This window comes from Malaclemys terrapin, chromosome 3 (assembly GCF_027887155.1).
Source record: "Malaclemys terrapin pileata isolate rMalTer1 chromosome 3, rMalTer1.hap1, whole genome shotgun sequence".
Taxonomy (NCBI): domain Eukaryota; kingdom Metazoa; phylum Chordata; order Testudines; family Emydidae; genus Malaclemys; species Malaclemys terrapin.
The window spans coordinates 179,602,374-179,628,330 of NC_071507.1; the positions used below are offsets into that span (position 1 = coordinate 179,602,374).

The 25,957-nt window shown below is 41.2% G+C and overlaps 1 protein-coding gene across 4 annotated transcripts in view; it reads left to right on the plus strand.

Moving 5' to 3' along the window:
- Positions 1–25,957, plus strand: part of GREB1 (growth regulating estrogen receptor binding 1) — a 97,941-nt gene that overhangs the window by 28,075 nt on the left and 43,909 nt on the right. For 3 of the 4 annotated variants that reach the window (XM_054021970.1, XM_054021969.1, XM_054021972.1), the window contains 11 exons: positions 8,860–9,042; positions 9,352–9,495; positions 10,906–11,031; positions 13,568–13,690; positions 14,369–14,506; positions 17,394–17,579; positions 19,709–20,059; positions 20,607–20,735; positions 23,102–23,227; positions 23,704–23,901; positions 23,982–24,162. In XM_054021970.1, the coding sequence (XP_053877945.1) occupies positions 8,860–9,042; positions 9,352–9,495; positions 10,906–11,031; positions 13,568–13,690; positions 14,369–14,506; positions 17,394–17,579; positions 19,709–20,059; positions 20,607–20,735; positions 23,102–23,227; positions 23,704–23,901; positions 23,982–24,162 (1,885 nt within the window). The remainder of the gene's footprint in view (positions 1–8,859; positions 9,043–9,351; positions 9,496–10,905; positions 11,032–13,567; positions 13,691–14,368; positions 14,507–17,393; positions 17,580–19,708; positions 20,060–20,606; positions 20,736–23,101; positions 23,228–23,703; positions 23,902–23,981; positions 24,163–25,957) is intronic. The other variant, XM_054021971.1, reaches the window with a different exon arrangement.

Consider the following 25,957-nt stretch of genomic DNA (forward strand, 5'->3'; position numbering starts at 1 on the left):
CCAAGCTCATTATAATAACAAGCAGGACTGAGCACTCTTGCCTGGTCTTATAAAAACAGACATGGCTTCAGACTTCAGATGAAATTGAACTGAAAGCCCCTCCACACTGGGCCGGGATTAGGTTCACAGTGCTGGGGTAGAGTGTGCATACATGTAATGGTGGGTTGTAGAAAAAAAGACAAAATGCAGTTGGTGGGTCACCTTATTAAAAGGTTTGGGAACCACTGCTCTATTTAACCAGGGGCAGCATATCCAGGGTCAGTGCAAACAAACTTTTCCAAACTGTCCTACTAATGAGCCTCAATCCTGACCCAGAGAGTCAGTAATTGTACAGTAAGATGACAGGTCAGTCTTCATGCTATGTCAGTCCTCTGCCTCTCTACTTTAACTAACTGACAACTGGGTATACTTGTCTGCTAGGTTGTGGACAGATTCATCCAAACCCATTTCATATAGATGCTGAAGACTTTTCAGATGGTAACAACCTTCAGTACTATTGATGTAGGTGGATTTGAACTGGTGACCTGGAGGTGAAAGGCTTTTATCCCCTATATTCTATGAATTGATCTCTTGTTCTCTTGTGAAATCAGCCTTATGACATAGATAAATTAGGACAGCTGCCCTGAATCCCCTGACCTTTGCCCTTTCTATAATGTATGGAAGCCTATTTGATTTAGTTTATTTATGAAACTACCTGTCTTTCCTATCAATTGCTGCTTCCAGACATTGGCATGTAAATGAGGCATGTGAAGAGGAAGGGAGTAGTGAAATTTTGAGTTCTCATCCTGCCATATATTGGGTTATGAATAAGGTCAGAATGATGCTTTTTAAACCCTTGAGTTAGCCAAATGCTGATAATATAAGTGCTGTGTGGCATCTTTATTTCACCATGATCTGAGCACAATATCAACACTTGAAAACAAAATGAGATCCTCTTAGGATCTCTTCTCAGTCAGATAAGGGCTCCCAGTTAGTCGAATGTTCTCATCTCCACTAGGACCCTCTTCTAATCCATATTTGACTGATAAAGGATTTCTTAGGTGCTCTTAATAGTTGACATAAAGTCCATGCTGTGTTGTAGTTCTCAAGATATAGTAGTTGAAATATGCTAAGAAAAAATAAGTGGACAAAGCTGACTGTCAATGAAAGTAGAGTAACAATAGGGGGACATGATATGGATAGCTGTGTTGGAGAGAACTTGCAGCAGGGGGATCTCAGGAGAGTGCTGAGAAGCTGGTGGGTGGTAGAGAAAGGAGACCGTTTTGATTTTTAGAAGGCTTTTCAAATAAAAGAAGTTGTAAAATGTGCAGTCTCTGAGTCCTTTTCAAAGCGAGTGGTCAATATTAGATGCATCTGAGACACTTATCAGCTCTCTCACGCATACTGAAATGATTAGTGTCAACAACATTAGGTGGTGTTATAGCCTTACCTTAGCTTTAAGTTGTTGTCTTGTATGTTACTATCTGGTGGTTTGTGATCTGAGGGGTTTAGAAGGAAGCCTTGCCCTGCCTGTGTGCAGGAGTTGTTACTTGTAACATTCCAATAAATTCCTGTGATTCTATAAGTGAGTATCACAACTAATAGCAGCAGCTGGAAAACCACAATGCTGTGGCTATGGACTAGGAGCTGAAATAAGTCTGATCTGTGGTGAACACCCAGCCCTGAAAGGGAAAAAGATTTTGTACTGCAGGAGTTAAACTGATGACCATTAATCATCAGCCACTGCAGACAACAGGATATTGGTATACTGCCCCCGATTTGTAGGACGGATACTTCCACATGGCAATATATCCTAGCTGCAGAAAGTACCTTTGCTTTATAGCAAGAGACATCCACTACCAGTACATGGTGCACCCCTTTTGGTCTGTCATTGGCCTCAAAGATATTCACAAAATGCAGGCTGGTAGTAGTGGCCCACCTGTGCCACGTAGGTGTCCAAATTTTCCCTTACCTACACATTTGGCTATTAGGTGGAGCTCAAGCATCCAAGTCAACAGCAGCATTCTCATTATCAGACAGCTGTTCTCTCATCTGAGCCTGAAGCTGAATTTAGACAAATCAAAGTTGCAGTTGATAGAGTGTATAACATTCATAGGAGCAGACCTCAGTGCCATAACTGTGATGGCCTGTCTTCTGGTGGTCAGGTTTCAGTCCACTTTCTCTGAAGGCCTAAAATCCAATACCATTACAGCAGTGCATTCCTGTCTACAACCACTGGGCCACATGGCCTTGTACGCATATTTTAACTCTGCATGCCAGACTTGACCTTCATTGTCTATGGGCCTTGCTTCATTTGGTTGATCTTCTGAGTAAGCATCCTCTGGACATGCTTGTTTATGTAGCTGCATGAGTGCTTGAAACCCTGGACTGGTGGCTGGACCCTCACAATGTGTGGAAAGAGCTGCCTTTTCTATCTCCTGAGCCAGCTTTGACTCTGGTTACAGATGTGTCTACCAAAGACTGGGGGGTCCACCTTGGTTGACGTTGTGTGCAAGATCTGTAGTCACCCTAGGAGGTGTCTCTGCACATAAATGTGCTGGAGCCCTGTGTGAGTCATTGGGCCTAAGAGACATTTATGTCTGTACATATCTTTTGCAGACATTTATGCCATCACTCAGAACTCTTGGGACAATGGCAGATTGGGCAAGTAGGAATTGCAGTCTCTATTCAGATAATCCAAAGTCCCTCCATCGGTAAGTGAGCAGCTACGGAGTCACCTGCAATGGAATATATATGTTCACAATCACTTCAAGAAGAAAAATGGTCTACTTACCTAGAGTAACTTTTGTTTTTTGAGATCTGTTGTGCACATATATATTCAATGACTGCTCCATCTTCTCTGCTACTCCGGACGATAATTTCACAAGTAGCATGAAGGAATGGAGAGGGAGGTGGCAGACACGCCCTTTTATGGTCCTGGCTCAGCACACCAGGAGAGCTGGGGCGCATGTGCTGCCTATGGTACCACTAGCAAAAGTCTCTGACTCAAGTGTATTGGGCGCACGTTACGCCTGCAGTGGAATGTATATGCAGTTGAATGTATATGTGCACAATGCATCTCAAAGAATAAAAGTTACTGTAAGTAAGTAACCATTTTATCTACTGAAGGAGACTGGGGAAATCTACACAGTTCAGGAATCCGGGGATCCAGCTACCAACTTGTTAATGTTTCATGGTAACAGGATTGTTTTGCTAGCAAGCTTACAGAGAACGATACTAGATCATCTGGGGTATGAAAAGACACAGCTGTTTATCTGACAGATATTTTGGCTGGGCATGGCTGCAGATGTTAAGGACTGGGTACTTTCCCGTCTTACCTGTCAGGAAAGGAAAGCGCTGGCAAGAAGAGACAGAATTAGGAGCACGCCAACCCAGCAAGTTCTAGGTGTTCATACAGACTGATTTGGAAAGGCTCTCTGTCAGAAACACCAGCTGGAAATCTATATTTGCTGATAGTGTCTGACACCTTCTCAAAGTATGCTGTAGCATGACCACTGAAGGATAAAAGGACTGAGACAGTTACAGATGAATTGATGAAACATGTAGTGTTGCAGTTTGGCCCACCAAACTGCAGCTGCAGTGATCAGGAGAAGGAATTTGAATCATGGTTGTTACAGGAGGTTTTCTGACAACTCCAGATGACCAAGGTGAGGACTGGAGTTGCCTACCCTGCAAGTAATGGGAGTGTGAAGAGAGTGCACCACTGGCAGTTTGTCAGCGAAGACCAACGAGACTGGGATACTAAGTCACCTTTTGTCATCTTTGCATAGAACACAAGCGTGCACTTGCCTATCCATTACTCTCCTACGAGGTTATTTTTGGACTCTGCACACTCATGCTTCTCTGTGACTTGATGTTCAGGCTTCAGGAACTGGCAAGACCCCCTGCTCTTACTCAGGTGGGTGATGTGGCGGAGCTGTATATCAGTGACCTGAGGACAGCATTCCAGAAGATGGAGGAACAGATAAGTTGGAAGCGAGCATGTCAGATACAAGATGCCAGAAAAAAAGAAAATTGTGCCCATCCAGGAAGGAGAAAAGATGTAGCTATGCAGCTGGAAAAAACAGTCTGGAAAAAATCCCCAAAGTACTCCTTTTTGGAGGGGATGTTACACAGTGATTAAGAAACTAAACAGCTTATCCTTACTAATACAGAAAGTAAGACCTTGCCATTCTGTAGTACATCAAAAACTGGTGCACACATTCATTGAAAGAAAGGGGAAGGCAAATACTGAGGATACCCAACAATTATCCCAGAAGGATGCAGAACAGGATTTGGAGGTACCCCTAGCAGGTTCCTGTGGCTCATAATGGGAGGCCAATTGTGAGGAGGAATTGCTGTGATGTTCTTGGGACCTCAGCACATGCTGTCTTCAGCAGACAGTCTGTGTACAACAGATAGAGGACATGAACCCTGCAGTTACTGGTAATCTACATCCAACTATGAATGAGATGTCTGTGACTGAATATAGGCCTCTAGTGGGCAGACCAACACAGAAACCTGCATGGATGGCAGACTACCTGGGTTCCTAGGAGTTACTGTTTTTAAACTCTTATTTAACTAGGGGGGGGGGAAGTTGTAATGGTTATTGTAGACAGCAACTCATCCAGTATATGGGGCTATATCTTTATTATAGTGTTAAGGTGTTGTGTTGTACATTGTTATGTTGTTGATCTGACCTATGGGTTAGCAGGAAGTTCAGTCCTGCCTGCTTGTGGCTGGAGTTGGTACTTGCAGTGTTCCAATAAATCCCTGTGAGAAATCCACACTCCTGAGAGACCTAGTTATACCAACCTAGTTATACCAACCTAGCCTGTGGTGTAGACAGCGCTAGGCTGACAAAGGAATTCTTCCATTGACCTAGCTACTGCCTCTTGAGAAGGTGAGTTACTTATGCTGATGGGAGAATCGCTCCTGCAGGCATAGGTAGTCTCTACACTGAAGCACTACAGCAGTGCTGCTGTAGCATTTTATGTGTAGACGAGCCCTAAGTGAAGATTAGGTTTCCTAATTGATCTCACATGGCTAAATGAGATTGCTCAGGGGGCCCGTAAGGGGCTATGGAACCTTTCAGTGCAGTCTCTGCTAGTTTGGGTCTGTGATCAGGTTGTGATCACTGATCTAAGTGAGTGATTTAGGAAGCTTAATAGGAAGTTGGTCATGGAGCATGAACTCTTTTCAAGTTTACCACAGAGCAGGCACTGTATCATGGTAACTGATCCAAGTGACTGCTCTGTGGTGCACATGAAAAGATTTTGTGCTCCATGACCTGCTTCTTACTGGACAGCTGTTTCTGTCACCAGTTTTGGCAGCCTGGCAGTCGGTCTCAGCAAATAGATAAAGGCTAGAACAGGCACAGACAACACTGTCTTGCAATAGGAAATGGTCCCTTCTATGGTCAGGCTTAAAAAAAATCTGGGTAGGTATCAGTGTAGGGAAAAGTTCATTGCTGCTGGCCACGGGTTCTGTGGATGAACAGGGGATTTCATTCTCCAGTTTTTGTGAACTCTGAATCTGGTTAGAACACACATAACACTGTACAGCTGTAATCAGGCTGGTTTTATTTTTGGTTCCTTTTACTGTTGCCTTTAATTACTGAAGTAACTGAAGGTTTTCTCCTGTTACTGTTGATGTTTGTGTGATGTTAGACAGATGGTTTTGTGATACCTGGTTTAATGTGGAGGCTTATGCAGAGTGCTAGTTTGTCCTAGTGTTATAAGTCATAGTGACCTTTACTAACCTATATACCAGAACCTGAGATGTAACAGTCATATTTCAATACACTTTAGCTCCAACATATACCCAGCAAAAAGATCTAGTACTCTTAGATACCAGACCAGCAGAGGATGAATTTTGGCCTTTAATACATTCTGCTGAGCTGTTACGAGGCTAATGAGAGTAATCAGATTTGTAAGCAGAGCGAACAATACTTCTCCTGGTATTCTCCTGAACAAGTGTTTATAGAGCATTATATTTCAGTGGCTGTGCTTTTAGTTTACCTTATCTCAATAAAACAAAAATATTGTCAGTTAATTTGAAAACTTAATTTGTGTGAAAGATGTGACTTAAAATATTAACATAAGCTTCCCTATTATCACCTATTGAATAGGAAGCCTCGTCTTGCATCCACTGAAGCCAAGGAGAGTTTTGCTATTGACTCCAGTGGGTTCAGGATCAGGCAAAATTGTAGCCTTGTTAAGTAGAGTTGGTGCAGTGCCGTGCCACTCCACAGGGGGCTGGGGGAGGGATTGTGTCTTAAACTCCTCCCTGAACCTCTTAACAGACAGGATGGGTGAATAAGAAAGATATGGGCTGACTTGTGGATAGCTCTGAAGGCCCCTGCTCAGTGGGCAGCAGTGGCCAAAAAGCAAAAATAAAATAAAATAAAATAAAAAATGTGGAGATGTATAAAGACTGGGATAGAAAATAATACTGAAAATATTATAATGCTGCTATATAAATTGATGGTACATCCTCATCTGGAATAATGGGTTCAGATATGGGCACCTACCTCAACATAAATAAATCAGAAACCGAAGGAGTTCAGAAGTGGGCTAAGAAAATGATTATAGGCATCAAAAAACTTTAGTATAGAGAGAATTTAGCAAGATTGTGACTCTTCTATTTAGAGGAGTGGTGAATAAGATGGAAATGATAGAAGGATTCAAAATAATAAATGGTGGAAAGAAAAACCATTCTTATTTACTCTCTTATAACCCAGAAAACAAGGACATTCAGTGAAATTGAAGAGTAACTAATTTAAAACTGATAAAAGAAAATAGTTTTAACATATGCGTAATTAATCTGTGGAACTCATTGCAGCAATATACTGGACCATGAAAATTTCAATATTGAATCAGACCTGGGCTCCATGTAGTTCAATATCCTGTCTCCAACAGTGGCCAGTACCAGATGTTTGAGAGGAAGATGCACTCAACCTCATATTAGAAAGATGTGGCATAAGCTGCTCCCTACATTTGGTGTCTTCCTAACCCTGATAGTTAGGTTTGGGCTTAAGCCTTGAAGTATGAGGTTTAATATCCTTTCCAAAATGTGTTAGCATTAACTATGACCATTCTGAATATTCTTATCATCTATATAAATGTCCAGTCACTTTTTTGAATCTTGCTAAATTCTTAGCCTCAGTGGCAACCTGTATTAATGAGGTCCACAGTTTAATCACCCATTTAATGAAAAAAAATTTCCTTGTACTTTTTTTAATTTGCCATCTTTCAATTTCACTGAATGTCCCCTTTTCCTTGTAATATTAGACAGGAAACAGAAGCTCATGATCTACCTTCTCTAGACCATTCCTTATTCTTTGTTTACTTTAGAAAGGAGACCAACAGGAAAGGATGTGATAAATGGCCAATCTCAATCTTTTCAGTCTTCATATGAGAGTTTCTTCTCAATCTTCATATGAGAGTTTTCCCATGATTTTCCTGGCAAAGGTCCTAGGATTCAAAAATGGATTAGATCTTTATGCGGATGATGACACATCCACATGTGCATTAGACAGGATTAAAGGAGAGGAAAGGAAAACTTTGATTCTTCAGGGCTTAAGCCATATATTAACTGATGAGGGAGTAGAAAGAAATGGCCATAGGAACCGGTTATTCCATAACCGCCCATTTCTTGCACAGGGTACTAGCCTATGTGGAGTGCTGGTCTGATCCATTATGACAATTCCTATGTAAATACATTACAAAATAGCAAGAAAAAGAAGGCTATCCCAGACCACAGTACAAATTAACCTATCAGTGTCAATCTGCCCCCACAGGAGTGCTGTTATATATTTAAATAACAAATAGAGCACAACACCTGCTCCTTGGGGCTCAATCCTACAGTCTCTCAGTGTGAGGAATTCCCATTTAAGTGAATGGCACAAAGTCCCTGGGAGTTCCATGTGTGGAGCAGCTATCCCAGCAGGCCGTGAACTCTTTGGCGCAAGCAGGGAGCATGTCTCCTTCATGCTCCATTTAGCCCTTGGTATCATACAGATAAATAATAGTTTTTAAAACAAATCCTGTGATATTGCAGATTGCTCATGCAGACTAGCCCCTGAATTTGGGAAGGCTGTCTTAAGTCAGCAACCCACGAGGGATTTGCTATACTTCTTTCTGAAGGCCCCAACTCAGGAGAGCAACCCTAATAAGGAAAGCACTTTAAAAACGTGCTTAAGTACACGCTTAAAGTTAAGCACTTGCTTAGTGCTGTCTTGCATATGGATAGATTTAAACACATGCTTAAGTATTTTCTAGTCAGGGCCTTAATAGTCTAAGGCTTTGTCTACACTGTCAATTGAATGACAAAACTTTTGTCATCACAGGTGCTTAAAAAAGCCCCTGTGAAAGACAAAAGTTTTGCCATGGGAAGTGGCAGTGTAAAGGCTCGTTGTCGGTGGGAGTGCTCTCCTGTTGACAACACAAACCCCGCTCTTAGGGGGATGGAAGTATTTTGTCCGCAAAAGTGGTGACAAACAGCATTTCACACTGCCTGACTTTTAGTGACACAGCCGTGTCGCTAAAAGCTGTGTAGTGTAGACCAAGCCTAAAAAGCCTGTTTCCATTTCTATGACCTGGGTATGAAGGTATCTGGAATTTTTTGAAAGTGGTCTGAAATGAAAAATATAACCATAGACAATGAAAACAAGGTATGTATTTACTAACTGTGAAGCTTAATTTAGGAAACCTGATGGCCAAGTGCAATTTGGTGGGTTTGACATAATTTTTTTAGTAAGAAAATGTTTGTATCAGATGAATTATTTACAACAAATGCTCACCATCCCAAGGGAAGTGATGTGTCTACATATTACTGTCACCTGTCTTACCAGATCTTTTGTATTGTTTATTTTATCAGGTTTCTCTGGCAATTGTGTTGGCTGTGGCAAGAAGGGCTTCTGCTACTTTACTGAATTTTCAAATCACATCAATCTTAAACTGACCACTCAGCCCAAGAAACAGAAACACTTAAAGTATTATCTGGTCAGGAATGCACAAGGAGCTCTTACCAAAGGATCTGTAATCTGCTGGAAAGGGGCAGGTGAGATAATGAAGCTGTCTTGTTGGAGCTCTGGTTCTCGTCTGCAGAGCTTAGATAGCACAGAGATTGGCCTCTGAGAAAAGCCTGAGATAGACAGATAAAAGAAGGAGTCTTTAAAGCTTTACTAAAGAGCAGCTGTAGAAAGCAATTGTCTAATAAAAAGATGGCATGTTTGACAATCCGTTAGTGCCCACTTTCCAAATATCATAGCAACTGAATCAAATTAGTTCATGTTCTAAATTCACAATTTAAATTTGCAAAGATAAAGCTTTTGTATTGCTTCTCAGTGGAAGGGTCTTGTTTTCTTAGAGTTCAGAGGCCGACAGGCTTCATCTGGTCCTTGTTCAAGCACTTTGTTCCAACCTCCAGAGAGTTCTGGTCCCCCGCTAACCACCGCAAGTGAGCTTGTTCCAGCACCAAACCCAAATGCTCCGGCTGGGACTCAACAAACAGGTAACTTGGAGAAGAGAAACCCTTTGGGTTACTAAATATTATTTTGTGTGTGTGTGTGTGTGTGTGTGTGTATATAAATGGAAACACATAGCACAAAATGTGAATGTCTGGGTTAACTAAATCAAGTAACTGGTAAAATAATGTCATAGCTCTGAAAAAAGAAAGTTAATGGTTCTTTGACAGCTTTTTCATTACAAGTGGTTTTTCAAAGTTATTGATGAAGAGTTGACAAATAGCTTAATGGTCAGAAAATGTTTCTCTTCTGGAGTCAGTGAGCTTCTTCATAGCTAAGACAAGCCAAATCTTTGAGATCCATCTGTTGTAAGGTGGTGAAAGTGGACTTTACCATTTTGCAGCTGTTGCTTATCTAGCCACAAATGCTTTGGAAATCAGTTTGTTTATTTCAGTTTGTTCCTCTGATCTATTTTATGATATGAGTGGGAATCCTCTTTATTTCAGAGGTTACATGGAAGTTCGGTTAAAAGCTTCTGTTTTTTTCTTTTGCTAGCAAAGGCATTGGTTTATTTTTTATATTTCAGACATATTAAGGTCAAGTTTTTCATATTTAAAAAAAAATAACTATATCTTCTATGGTTAAAAATATTTACTTTCTGAAGGTTTGCTTTTCCATGTCCTGGGGTGAATTGGTAGGTGTTTACTGATGAAAGGTGAAATGATCTCTCTGGATTTCCTCCTAATGAAATCAGCTGTCCAGTGTCTTGTGAGTGTGATGGGCATTTGTATTTTAAGAACTGCAGTAACTCCATTGACGTTTTTATTCTCTCTATCAGAGAGGAGCCTGAACTCCAAATATATTAAACAGTTAAGATTTGGAAACCTGGTGTCTATTGAGAACAAAGCATTAATCCCCCTAGGACATCACTGATGTGTGTATATTTTCAAAAGATGAATGTAGAAAAAGTAAAAGTAATTATAAACAGAGTTAGGGTTAGTCAAATCTACCTATTTATTAATATGACACTGTCAACTCCTGATAAATAAAAAGATGTTTGGAAAAAATGTAAACTCAAAATTTTGCTTGAGTTTATTTGTATTGATACAATGCGTGATTCTTTTAAGGCCCATTCCTGCAGTGAGCTTCCCATGCAAGCAGGTGTCTTCATGCTGATGGGCTGAATGTGTGGATCTGATTGCAGGATTGGGGCCTTATCCACCTATAAACCCCAAGTAACTCCAGTGAAGTCAGTGGAGTTACACTATTGTAAAACTGATATGAGATCCAAACTGGGCCCACTGTGTTCAGTGCTGTAAACACTATGAGGGGATCCTCAGCTGATGTAAATTGTCATAGCGCCATTGAAATCAGCGACCAATTGATCAGTTCATTACACCATCTGAGGAACTGCCTCTCTAATCATTTATTTAAAATAACTTCTTTTTTTGTGGCAGGCACAATATCTGATCATCTCCCATCGACAGCAGCGTTAGGTTCAACTGTTTACAATGGCAAAGATTCTCCCAAACAACAGCTGGTGAAAAATAACCTGCCAGCTCTGACAAGACCATCAGTCTTAGGTACCTTTGAACTTTGTGTTTAAACGATCTAAATAGTATATTCTGATTTGGTTACCTGAGGGGAAATTGAAGTATCCTATTTGGCATAAATTCCTCTGTTTCTGGATCAGAATATTCCCCTAAGAGTCATTGTGTTAATAAAATCTCTTGTTCTTTATTAACTCTCAAGGTGTGTTCTATGTATTTTCTGATATGGCTTCTGTAGAAGTCAGAACAGTAATTATTATCAGGGCCGGCTCCAGCATTTCTGCCGCCCCAAGCGCGCAAAAAAAAAAAAAAAAAAAGCCACGCTCACGATCGGCGGTGGCAATTGGAAAAAAAAAAGAAAAGAAAAGCCGCGATCGGCAGCGGCAGTTCGGCGGCAGGTCCTTTGCTCCTAGAGGGAGTGAGGGACCTGCCGCCCCTGAATTGCCGCAGGTGCCGCCTCTCTCTCTTGGCCGCCCCAAGCACCTGTTTGTTAAGCTGGTGCCTGGAGCCGGCCCTGTTTATTATTTTTACTTCATTTTACTCTTATTTTAGTTTGAAAAGAAAGCAGGCTTTACTCAGCGTCCAGACTCTTGGAAGGATTTATCTGTGTCAGTTTCTTATAGTCACTCCAGAACAGGTTTTATACATCAATTCAATGATCCAGAAAAGCTTTATTCTGACCAGTCCGAAGCTACTTATCAAAGGATGCAGTCCACATTGGGAAAGATCATTCCACTTAGACATCTAGCTCCAGATTTTAAGACACCGTTCACATTATTCTTTGGACTGCACCAGGAACAATATTGTTTTTAAATGGTTGTCCAGCATAGTTCTGTCTGATCTGTGATTGCCAAACTTTTCTGCGCAAACACCATGGAGCTGCTGTTTGGGCAGGAAAACTCTTAATAGCTGTATCATAGCCAAAATCAGATTTGAGGTTAATTTTAGGTTATCTTCACTGAATTGCACTGCCAGCGTGCCTCATCCCAGTTCAGTTTCTATGCCCACTCAGTCCTTCACCACTTTGCCTCTCTAAGTGGATGGGCACTTGCTTATTAGAAAATGGACTGATCTCACTGTCTCATTTCACAAACTTCAGAGTAGCAGCCGTGTTAGTCTGTATCTGCAAAAAGAACAGGAGTACTTGTTAGTCTCTAAGGTGCCACAAGTACTCCTGTTCATTTCACAAAGAAAACCATCAGATGTCAGTTAATTACATAACCCATGTGAGACCTGGCAGGATTTGGGGATTTGCAAAAAATAAGCACATTATATTAATTTGCTCTTCTTGAAATTGTGCCTTCTGCTGTGTATTATGCTGGAAAGATAAGCAATTGAAAGTAGAACAAATGGCCATATATTGCCCTCACGTGGGGAAAATATAAAGGACAAAAGGCATCTTTTTAGTAGATACTAGCTCTATGATGAATCTTCAAGTGAATAACTTTATTCCAGATCTGAAGGCATGCTAGTTCCGCATATACATTGTAGTTTATTTTTGTATGGTATCTTTTACAAAGAAAATGTCATAACCTTTTTTTTTAATCTATAAAACTCAAACTCAGGTTTTGAAGTATACATGGGAATAACCATTCTGTTGTCAAGATAGCCTTGACAGTGCGAATAGATGTGCTGGTACCTTTGTATATTAAGGTAGGGCGAGACTAAGAGCTGAGTCTTGCAAGATTCTGAGCAAAACCTAGAAAACCCTTAACATCCACTGGTCAGCAATGCCCATTGGTAACAGTGCAAGTTCACCATCCTGGAAATTTGCAGAAGTCCACAGGAAAACACAAGAAATCAAAGACCAGTAACTTCAGCAGAAATGTGGCTCAGCCTGGTGTTTGGTAGTACAAACGAAGGTGCCCCCGGAGCCAGCTGCTGAGTCTCTCCAGCTGCCAGCCTTGAATATCAGAGGAATAGAACTGATAACCAGTATGGGGTGGCAAAAATAATGATGGTGGGTAATGTTTTCAAAAGCTCCTTAGTCCCTGAACGCACTTTGGCAAATTTTATCCAATGTCTCCTAATGGCTAAATCTGCTCATTTTGAGTCTCGTATCTGGACATACAAGGAATAAAACATTTACGTTCTTGGCTTTCAGGGTAAGAACATATTAATCTTGCATCTGAAGAAGTGAGGTTCTTACCCATGAAAGCTTATGCTCCCAATACTTCTGTTAGTCTTAAAGGTGCCACAGGACCCTCTGTTGCTTTTTACAGATTCAGACTAACACGGCTACCCCTCTGATATTAATCAATGCTATACTAGTATCGTTTTCCCAAAACTCACAGTGCTGTAAAATAGATGAACTGTGCGACCATGAATCACACGTCCCTGCCCTGGAGAGTTGAAATTATTAAGGTGTAACGTAGTACAGTAAAAAATGGTCATATACAGACTAGTGAGTCTGTGTGCATGTTTGATGCAAACTAGTATAATAATTAATGTGTATACAGGGCTGGTCTATCAAAAATCATGTCGGACTGTCATGCATGTGATTTAACAAATTAAAAATATTCCTCCATTTTGCATATTAATAATTTTCTGATGTATTAATATTACCCAGGCACTTTAACAAATTCAGGGCCTCCTAAAAAGCGCCACAAAGGATGGTCTCCAGAGTCGCCGTCATCGACTGAAACTTGGAACTTGCAGCCCAACCTGCAGACTCCAAATAGAAATAAAAATGGTAAGTTAGTTGAATTGTTTTGTCTAAAAGATAATGAGTGAAGGGTGAGATTTCACAAGGTATTTAGGAGCCTAAAGATCCATCTAGGTGCCTCAGATGATTTTGAAAAGTGCCTCAGCATCTAACTGCTTTGAAATCAGTCTTGTATTCTACTAGCTTTCCTTAAAATAGTCTTTTTATCTTCTGTTGTTTGGAGTATGACTGCTGTCAAAAATGGGATATTGAAAAAAACGATACATTTTGGTGATTTTTAATTTCCCTCTCTAGGTATTTATAGCAAGAACATTCCCTTGGAATCAGAACACCTGAATATGTTACTATAGTGGAAAAATGCAGATCATACATGTTTGCTGTTGATAAAGCCATACCTGTCCATATTATTGAACTCATGCCAGCATGTTGTTTTTTATGCTCATTTTGCAATGTTTAGACATGTGTGATACTCAAGGGCTTGGAAATGTAATTATTACTCGAAGGAAGCCAACATCATAAATACAGGCTTTATTAGCATTTCATGAGTCATTTGTTTTGTAATTGTAAAAAGAATGGAAGATTGATCTTGAATGCACATGCTGGTTGGTGTTTTAATACTCTTCATCAAGAAAAACAACATTCTGAATTTATTTGCATCAATATGATTATTATTTGATCGTATTAACATTATGAATTAATTCTTAGATGTGGGAGGACTATCATGTTTGACACATTCTACTCTGGTGGGACCAGTCTCTTCTCCAATGGTGGCCTCTGGAGAACCAGTTTCTGTTCCTGATAACTTGCTGAAAATATGTAAAGCAAAACCAGTTATATTTAAAGGTAAAAAAAACTATCCGTGTGTGTAAGAAACATGCAAAGTTATTGGCCTGCTTTTATAATTTAGGGAAGAAACTTTAAACACACTGGACGCAGGCTTAAAGGCAATTTAATGTGTTCTGAGAGCAAACTTATATGGCATTTTACATGTGCAAACAATAGCTAATTAACTTGATAATTATAAGAAATAACCCCAAAACCCAACGAATCAACCCACCCCCGCAAAAACCTAAAACAAAAAGCAAAGCTCCAAAGAGCTTAAGGTTGTAATTCTGCTCCCATGCAAATCAAATGCTTAATTCCCATGTAATGCAATAGGAACAAGATTGGTCAACAATTCAGGAGTGTAAGGCCATAAATTAGTGAATTGGCCTTTGTAGATTTAAATTTGTGATGGGTACTCCGTGATTACATCTCAGTCTAGACTAAAGTAGACATTATCTACATCACAGTTTATCAGGTACTTTAGGAACACCTGTAGTCTTTGTTTGGGTTGGGATGGGGGAGTATTAGAAAGCATTACAGCTTTGTTGCATTGTGAGGGACAGATGTAAAGCTCGCACAGTCTATTCATGTAAAATGCTGGCTAAGTAGTAAGGTATTATCTTCTTTAGGGTATTATCTTCTTTGGGGAGCAGCCATGATACACCTAGGGTACATCTACACTGGAATAAAAGCAACAGAGGGTCCAGTGGCACCTTTAAGACTAACAGAAGTATTGGAGCATAAGCTTTTGTGGGTGAATGCCCACTTCATCAGACGTAAGTAATGGAAATTTCCAGAGGCAGGTATAAATCAGTATGGAGATAACGAGGTTATTTCAATCAGGGAGGGTGAGGTGCTCTGCTAGCAGTTGAGGTGTGAACACCAAGGGAGGAGAAACTGCTTCTGTAGTTGGATCGCCATTCACAGTCTTTGTTTAATCCTGATCTGATGGTGTCAAATTTGCAAATGAACTGGAGCTCAGCAGTTTCTCTTTGGAATCTGGTCCTGAAGTTTTTTTGCTGTAAGATGGCTACCTTTACGTCTGCTATTGTGTGGCCAGGGAGGTTGAAGTGTTCTCCTACAGGTTTTTGTATATTGCCATTCCTGATATCTGACTTGTGTCCATTTATCCTCTTGCATAGTGACTGTCCAGTTTGGCCAATGTACATAGCAAAAGGGCATTGCTGGCACATGATGGCATATATAACATTGGTGGACGTGCAGGTGAATGAGCCGGTGATGTTGTAGCTGATCTGGTTAGGTCCTGTGATGGTGTTGCTGGTGTAGATATGTGGGCAGAGTTGGCATCGACGTTTGTTGCATGGGTTGGTTCCTGAGTTAGAGTTGTTATGGTGCGGTGCGTGGTTGCTGATGCATGGTTGCATTCACCCACGAAAGCTTATGCTCCAATACTTCTGTTAGTCTTAAAGGTGCCACAGGACCCTCTGTTGCTTTCTACAGATTCAGACTAACACGGCTACCCCTCTGATACTGGAATAAAAGACTCATGGCATGGTCATGGCTGGCCCAGGTCAGCTGACTTGGGCTCTGGGACTAAAAATTGCTGTGTAGATGTTCAGGCTTGGGCTGGAACCTGGGCTCTTACCCCCTCGTGGGGTCCCAGAGTTTGGGCTCCAGCAGGAGCTTGAATGTTTACATTGCAGTTAAACAGTCCTGTAGCTAGAGCCAACTGACATGGGCCAGCTGCAGATGTTTAATTGCTGTGTAGACACAGCTTTAGAGTTAGTACACACCAGTTGGGATGTAAAATCTAGTGCACACCAGTGTGTCACACACTAACTCCATGTGGACCCTGCTGGCACACACTGAAAGTTCCCTAGTGTGCATTGATGCAGTACTGTTTGAAATGGGACTATGTCAGCACACACTAAGGAACACTGAGTGTGCGCAAGGGTCCACACAGTAAGTGCACACTAGTGTGTTGCACACCAATGCACTTTGTAGACAAGCCCTAAGTCAATGTGCAATACTCTTCTTCTCTCAGGGGAAGCTCCTTCTGAGCATCTGAAATCAACAGTTCTGTTCTATATATGGGACTTCACTTTGTAACAACTTTGCTCCTCTGAGTAGGGATTGAACCTAGGACTTTCAGCCTCTAAAATACAGGCTTCTACCACTTGAGCTACCTCCATTAGCTGGTAATACCCTTAATTTCTTATTCTCTATGTGGAATGTTTCAGTCCTTATATTTAAGGTACTCAGTGGCTTGTGCCCAGCATATCTAGAAGATCACCTAAAGTTCTGGGATGAAGACCATGGTCAACTTCTCTGCTCATCTGGTATAGGGGAGCTAGGGTAAAGTTCATCTGTGCAGGTGATAGAGCTTTGTTGGAGGCTGGTCTGAGACTGTGGAATGAACTCCCACAGGAACTAAGGACCTTCACAAACCTCACCACTGTCCACTCCAAGTGCAAGGTGCACTTTGACTGGCCTTCTCTAACTAAACACAAAACAGCATGTACAAAAAACCCCAACAACCCCTCCCCCAGCAAAATCCAACCAAACAGAAAACCTGACCAAAACAAACCACTCCACACACAGTTGTTCCCCTTGGAAGAGGATGAGAGAATGAACCACGGCACACGTGGCCGATGTTATTTACATTGCTTAATGTGCTCCTGCAAGGCACTTGGCTTCTGTGGTGCGGATCACAGTATAGCAGCTATCTAGAATAGAACTAGTCATTATGGGGACACAACACATGAAGCCAGGGTGTTACACATGGCTTCACCTACTACTTTTAATCTCTCTCGCTGACTCCCCTGAGCGCTGAAATATTATTCGAGCTGTTACCATTTAAAGTGTTAGTGACCTGTTTGATGGCGGCATAGTGAATTATTAAATTAAGTTTATCTGACAAGTGCAAATATTGTTTATATTACAGGTCATGGGAACTTCCCTTATCTTTGTGGGAATCTTAATGACATTATAGTCAGCCCTCTTTTGTACACCTGTTACAGAAATTCACAGTCCATATCTAGGGCTTATGAACAGTACGGTGCCTCTACAATACAGCCTATTTCAGAGGAAATGCAGCTTTTGCTAACCGTCTATTACCTTGTTCAACTAGGTGAGTTTTTTGCACCTCTGTAGAATCTTGGACTAGAATTATTACATTTTGCCATTGGTGAGTAAAGACTAAGATTTCTTAGACTAGGTGCTTTGTAGATTAACTAAAGGAGCTCCTGCTGTAGTGAAAGAGCTGATTGCTGGGTCTTAAAAAAATATAGGGCCAAATACTGAGACATGCTGAGCATCTGCGGTTCCCCCGGGGTTAAGTCCTTAATAAGTTCTATCTCCCGTTGAAATCAGGACTGCCAAAAATGTTTATGGACTCTTAAATCAGGATTGGATATCTTTGGGAAAGAGGTACTCTAGTTCAATGACAATCTGTTGGGCTGGATGGAATCACTGTGTGGAATTCTGTCACCTGTGTTATCACAGAATCATAGAATATCAGGGTTGGAAGGGATCTCAGAAGGTCATCTAGTGAAACCCTCTGCTCAAAGCAGGACTAATCCCCAACTAAATCATCCCAGCCAGGGCTTTGTCAAGCCTGACCTTAAAAACCTCTCAGGAAGGAGATTTCACCACCTCCCTAGGGAACCCATTCCAGTGCTTCACCACCCTCCTAGTGAAAAAGTTTTTCTTAATATCCAACCTAAACCACCCCCACTGCAACTTGAGACCATTACTCCGTGTTCCGTCATCTGGTACCACTGAGAACAGTCTAGATCCATCCTCTTTGGAACCCCCTTTCAGGTAGTTGAAAGCAGCTATCAAATCTCCCCTCATTCTTCTCTTCCGCAGACTAAATAATCCCAGTTCCCTCAGCCTCTCCTCATAAGTCATGTGCTCCAGACCCCTAATCATTTTTGTTGCCCTCCGTTGGACTCTTTCCAATTTTTCCACATCCTTCTTGTAGTGCGGGCCCAAAACTGGACACACTACTCCAGATGAGGCCTCACCAATGCCGAATAGAGGGGAATGATCATGTCCCTTGATCTGCTGGCAATGCTCTTACTTATACAGCCCAAAATGCCGTTAGACTTCTTGGCAACAAGGACACACTGTTGACTCATATCCAGCTTCTCGTCCACTGTAACTCCCAGGTCCCTTTCTGCAGAGCTGCTGCCTAGCCACTTGGTCCCTAGTCTGTAGCAGTGTATGGGATTCTTCCGTCCTAAGTGCAGGACTCTGCATTTGTCATTGTTGAACCTCATCAGGTTTCTTTTGGCCCAATCCTCCAATTTGTCTGGGTCCCTTTGTATCTTATCCCTACCCTCCAGCATATCTACCACTCCTCCCAGTTTAGTGTCATCTGCAAACTTGCTGAGGGTGCAATCCACGCCATCCTCCAGATCATTAATAAAGATATTAAACAAACCCGGCCCCAGGACCGACCCTTGGGGCACTCCGCTTGATACCGGCTGCCAACTAGACATGGAGCCATTGATCACTACCTGTTGAGCCCGATGATCTAGCCAGCTTTCTATCCACCTTATAGTCCATATATAGAATGGCAGACTAGTTGCTCATAATTATCCTTTCTGGCTTTAAAATCAATGAATATCCATTTTGCATTCCAGCAGTGGTCCAAAAAGTCATTGTTGAAATGATAAAGGACCCTGACATTTGGGTCCAGCAGACCTCTGCTCTGTGTAGGAACCAAGGATGGAACAAAAGTGGTTATATGGCAGATTTGCTCCCGTTGACTGCTAGGCCTGCTGAGGCCTGGCTTTAAACTATGCTGAGGGTTGCTTTAACTTACACTGAGCGTAACATCTCTCAGACACTAGCCATGCCCTCCCTTCCCCGCCAAGCCAGGCCCTGACACACCCCGTTCACCAGTGGGATGTTGGAAGAGTGTGGTGTAGAGTCTTAGCCAATTAGGGATTCCCCAGTGCTGAGGGAATGTTCTGCTCCCAGTTAGGGAAGCTTTACATGGTGACACAAAGGGGCTGCAATGTGGACTGGAATCTGGCCCTAAATCTTTTATATGGGCAAAGGGCCTGATTGTGCTGTAAACCAACTGTAACACCAGTGAAGACAATGTAGTTGTGTGTGTAAAACCAGAGCAAAATCAGTCCTCAAAGGATTTTAATTTGCTGTATTTTTCAGAGGGGAGGGGCTTGATTTTAAGTTCGACATCATTTGCCAGTGATTTATAATGGGCCTCTAATGCTGATGTTTCTTTAGCTCCAGACCAGGTCCCTTTGATTGAGGATTTGGAACAAATATTCATGCGCTCGTGGCGGGAGTCGCACCTCTCTGAAATACGTCAGTATCAGCAGGCCATTCCACAGGCTTTCCCTCCAATTCCCAGCCAGATTGCACCAATGACATCGGCCCAGCTTCCCTGGCTAGCAGGGCTGGCAGCCAGCTCTTGCAATGACAGCGTCCATATCATCGAGTGCAGTTACTCTCTGGCAGAGGGACTTTCAGAAATGTTTAAACTGCTCATTGAAGGAAAGCTAGTGAAGACGAACTATGTGGTGATCATATGTGCTTGCAGAAACAGAGCATTAGATTCCTGCATTGCGGTAACAGGTGAGATCCCTAGGGAAAAATCTTGGGACAAACCTGGAAAACTCCATCATTTTCTGTTCTGAAAAGTTAGTTGGGTTAACTTGCTTGTATGCCCTTGCACACCCTTGCTTGTGTATGGGTGCCCTTAGCCATGCTACTTGCTAACTTTTCCTTTGTGTTCTCCCGAAGACAGCTGAAGTCCTATATAGGCTATGCTGATAATATTGTGAAGAATTATTGGAACTAAGATCTAAGGGTTCATTTTGAAAGCAGTATGGCTCGGATGAATGACAAATCCAAGACTGTTTTTGTACAGTCATTTCCATATATTGCTTTGCAAACATACTTTCTGAGACAAAAGACAAATAGAGGGGGAGCATAAGACTGTTTGTTTGGGGAGGTGGGAGAGAAAGATGCTGATTTCTGTTACTTTTGTTTTGGGGGACTATGCCTTTCGATAGGTATTGTTCTAGTTATTTTATCAATTAAGTAGAGAATTTTTATTTTAATTTGAACTGAATTCAAAATTGAAATTCAAATTAAAAAGAGCTTATTTTTTGTCTTTTAGGGAAGTACCAGGCACGAGTACTGTCTGAGAGCATGCTTACCCCAGCAGAGTATCAGAAAGAAGTTAACTATCAACTAGTTACTGGGAAAGTGGAAACATTGGGCTCTTTTTTTAGCACCCTTTGTCCAGGTACGTAACATGCCATAAATAGACACAGTTTTAAGAGCCTGATCCTTGTAAGTCAGTGGCAATTGCAGGAGCTCATCACTTTTCAGGAGCAGGGTATATAATCAGAATACGTACAAACGAGACAAGGAAGATCTGGGAAAGTACATTTGGTCTCTCCTTAAGAAATTCTCCTGGAGTGTGTCAATTTATAAATACCTATATTTTAATAAAAATGCATGAATGTATAGTTGTGTTCTATTTCTGACTGCGCAGGACAGGCACATTGAAGGGTGAATGCGTTTGATGCATGCACATAATTTCCATTGATACTAATGAACATGTTCAGATTAAGAGGAGAATTTGAATACTCCCCTTCCACATCTCAGCATGCACTCAATCCTGAGCCCTCTAAATGAGAGAGAATAGTATCGAGTCACCAGTAGGGATGCTGATCATGGCTCCTTTCCACTTGCAATCCAATAAGGTGAAATAAATGGAGGGGAGCTGGTGCTGCAGGCAGGGGAGCCAGCAAGAACAGTGTGCACAAAGTACGTCATGAGCAGAGCTGAGTGAATGAGGGATTTTTTGGTTTGGGTGCCTAACCAAAAAAAAATGGTTTGAAATTAATTATTTTGGGTTTTCTCACTGAAACAAAAACCAAAAACTAGACAAACGAGTAAAATATAATTTTGGATTGAAAAACACTCGAAATGAAATGAAAAAAAGAAAAAATAAATGGAATGGTTTGGGTTTTTCCTTTTGTTTCATTTTTGGTGGTTTTTCTCCTTTTTCTTTTTAAAAAATAAATATAGCTAAATTTCAAAATGTTTTTAAATGGTCAGAATGAACTGTTTTGATTTTTTCAAAAAAAAGTTTGTGGGTTTTTTTGGCCAAAACTATTTGCCAAATTTGACCTGAATTTGTGAATAGTTTAAGTGCCCCAATAAATGCTTTTTTTTTTTTTTTTTAGCAAATTTACCATTTGCCAAAAAATTTTCATCTAGCTCTAGTCTACAAGCCACCAACTAGCCATTTGAGAGTGATTCTGTTTTCTTAGAACTGTTAGACACATGTCTATGTCGCTGGCTACCTCTGCCCCCATTTTCTGTTAACGATGACTCTCACAAGCACTCAGGTGCTTCTTTTCCTTGGGCAGTAAGAGTAACTGAAAATCCTCAGAATAGCTTCCAGGCACATCATGTTCACTCACTAGACTGCAGTTAAGAATCTAGAGCCTGACCATGCTCAGCTCACTCCGGGTGTACTAAAGTGTCTCTGCACAAGTGCTGAGCAAACTGAGTACTCAGTGCTAACGCTGTGTCCTGTATATCTTTCAACAGGTTGTAAGGAGGTTGTAACAGGTTGTAAGGAGGATCCTTATGTGGATGCATATTCCATGATATACAGTGGCAGAATTCAGTAAAATATGTCTGTTTTCTGCCATATGAATAGCTAGAGAAGCCCATATTGCAGGCTTACATGGGCTGCAGAACTTGTTTTGTAAACATCGCTCACTGGGATTTAGAAATCAAACTAAGTCTGTAGTGACGGAACTAAAAGTAAGGTTTTATAAGCAATTCAGGTTTGCTTTATATTTTATTTAACAAATAAATTACAATGATATAAAAAGAGAGCATATTTTAAGACATAAGGTGGCAGAGTTAAGATTAAGTGTACAACTTTACTTCTGTTGTGCTCCTTTGATTCTGAGTATTCCATTTTTTGTCTACTATGGCTCTCTATCCATTTGGCCACACTACCTAAATGGGGAGGAAGGGTGAGCTATGGCTATGGCTAAAGCGCTGGACTGGGACTTTTAAGACCTGGGTTCTATTCCCCTCTTTACTGCTGGATAACCTTGGGCAAGTCACTTCACCACTCCCTGCCTCAGTTTCCCCATCTGTAAAGTGGGTTTAAAGATACTGACATCCTTTATTAAGCACATTCATATCTTCAGATGAAAAACACTGTATAAAAGAGCTAGGGATTGTCTGTTGATTTTTTAATTTAACATTGTATTAAGTCTTGTGCTTTGCAGGGAATCTTATCTAATGACATTCTTTTATTTTTAAATGTATCCCTTACACTATGGCTGGGACCTGCCTATCCCCTTCCTGTGGGATGACACAGGAATATAATTGACCTAGGTTCCGTTAACATAGGGCCTGGTTCTCCTGTCTCTTACATCCATTTTCTATTGGTGTAATTCCATTGACTTCAATGAGGTTAGTCCTGATTTACACTGGTAGAAGTGAGAGGAAAAACTGGCCCGTAGTTTCTTTGCCCTGGGTGTTGATTTGGTTTTGTTATGACTATGGGAGCCATTCACAGAAGAGTTTAATTGTGTACCATGGATACTAATATCCACTGTCCTTTCAATGTGGTAGATGGTGACATTGAGGTTCTGCTGGACAAGTTTTATCAAGAAAATCAAGGCCAGAGGTCTTCATCTCTTTCTACTTCAGTGAATAAGCCAACAGCATTGGATATAACTGGAGCAGCTGTGTGCACAAGTAAGTAATGAAGGTGTCTGAAGATGTAGCAGAGCAGGGTGTCTCTCCTTCAAGACAAACTAAGGCCCTGATCCTGCAGTTGGATCCATGTGGGCAGAGCTTTTATCCCTTTGCAGAGTCCCAAACTCAGGTTAATAGAAACTCCTCTTGTTTCGGTCCTCCAGGTTTGCATGGATGGAAGTTCCACTTCCTTCCTGTGGATCTCCTAGTCTCTGAACCTTAAGGTTGGACCTTAACTGTGCAGCAGCTGAGCTTCAGCCCTGAGGAGTTTGAGAGTCATAGGATTAAAAGATGGTGGTCCACAATTATGCAAATATCCAATTTCACAAAGGTTTTTTGGATGCCCCTTTAGCTTTCATGAAAGCAGAGTCCGAACTCAATAAGCAAGCTACTTTAAAGATTTCCAGACTTTAGGGAGAGTTTGTATAAGACTAGGCTTCAGTCATTCAGCTGAACAGATTTTTGCCTCTTTCCAGGTTATAATGTTGAACGGCATCAGATTCGTCCATTCCAGCTAGCAGTGGCTCAGAAATTGCTGTCTCATGTTTGCTCAATTGCTGACTCCAGCACTCAAAATCTTGATTTGGGTTCCTTTGAGAAAGTTGATTTTCTGATTTGTGTTCCTCCCTCCGAAGTGACATATCAGCAGACACTGTTTCACCTCTGGCATTCAGGTGCTCATTATTAGCTAGATTTATTTTATATATGTACAGGAAATTGTTAGCTGCATCTGACCCCTGCCCCATTTCTTTAGGTGTTTTATTAGAACTTGGCTTAGAAAAGGAGCAGCTTACAAAGCAGAGGATGGAACAATATGTTGTGAAGCTGGATGCAGAGGCCCAGACTAAATTTAAAGTCTTTTTGCAAAACTCTATGCAGAATCCACATACACTGTTTGTACTTATCCATGATCATGCACACTGGGATCTGGTGAGGTAAGAACAGCTTCATTCTTAGGCCATTTTTAGAGATATTATTATTAATTATTGTTGTTATTGTTCGTATTCTTGGATCATTGCTTCATCTATGACACCCCCTTGTATGCATCCCTCCACTGGCTTCCCCTTTCTATGCATCAAACATTAAATGCTTCCTTTTAAGGCCCTTGGTGATCTATCTGCACCCTGCCTATGATCTCTTATGCTTTATCGAGCCATCAATGCCAGCCTTCATTGTCCATCAGTTACATTTTCCCACAAGTACCTTCATGCATTCTTTCAGGCTGTCTCTCATGTATTGGAGGAGCTCTGTGTAAATATGTGCAAAGTCACCACAATATCCACCTTCACATCTCTCTTTCAAATGCCCTTCTGCTGCAGTGCCTGCAGAAACTCCACAGTGGCTGGGCAGTTGGTATGATGTGCTAGCTGCTTATTATGGAGCAAGTTGGAAACTTTTTTTGATGGTATGTTTTTTTCAGTTGAAAAATGCCAATTTTGTCAAAATCAGACTGTCCTGTGGTTTCTGCCAGGTCACCCATCCACATCCCCAGCTCCTTGGGGAACCCGGGCTCCAGCTCTTCAGCAACATGCCGGGCGGGGGACTTCAGAATCAGAGGACATATTGCATTTCAGAAACACCAAAACGCTCTCACTGCAGGAATGTGTCAGTGTTTCTAAAATAAAAAAGATGGCATTTCACTTCTGTAAGGAATGCCAAGGTTTTGAGAGTTTGTCCTGATTCAGGATGAACATTTTTCCAAAACATTGACATTTTTCACAAAAGTGAAATTCAGTTTCTCTACCAGCTTAATTTACCAATTATAATTTATTGGAGAATGGGTGAGATCCCAGAGGACTAGAGGAAGGAAGACATAGCACTTACCTTTAAAAGGGAGAACAAAGATGGCCCTGGGAATTATAGACCAGTCAGCCTAACTTTGACACCTGGAAAGATATTGGAGCAAATTATTAAACCATCAATTTGTATACACCTAGAGGATAATAGGGTCATAAGTAAAAGCCAATATGGATTTGTCAAGAACAAATGTATCACTAAAGGGTCTTGCTGGTGGTATTATATGGTTGTCACATTTGTTCTGCTTTATCGACACCTTCCATGTATTTGTTGACAGGTTTACTGGCTTAGTGGATGTGGGGAAGCTGTAGACTTGATATATCTTGATTTTAGTAAGGCTTTTGACACAATCCCACATGACATTCTTTTAGTAAACTAGGGAAATGGGTCTAGATGAAATTACTGTAAGGTTGATGTGCAACTAGTTGAAAAACTATACTCAAAAAATAGTTATCAATGGTTTGCTGTCAAATTGGGAGGACATATATAGTGGGGTTCCCCAGAGGTCTGTCCTGAGTCCAGTACTAGTCAATATTTTGATGAATGACGTGGATAATGGAGTGGACAGTATGCTTACAAAATTTTCAGATGACACCAAGCTGGGAGGGGTTGCAAGCACTTTTCAGGACAGGTTTAGAATTCAAAATTATCTTGACAAATTGGAAAATTGGTCTGAAATCAACAGAATGAAATTTAATAAAAGCAAGTACAAAGTACTTCACTTAAGAAGGAAAAATCAAATTGGGAATAACTGGGTAGGCAGTAGTACTGCTGAAAAGGAACTGAGGTGATAGTGCAGGGGTCGGCAACCTTTCTGAAGTGGTGTGCTGAGTCTTCATTTATTCACTCTAATTTAAGGTTTCGCGTGCCAATAATACATTTTAACATTTTTAGAAGGTCTCTTTCTATAAGCCTATAATATATAACTAAACT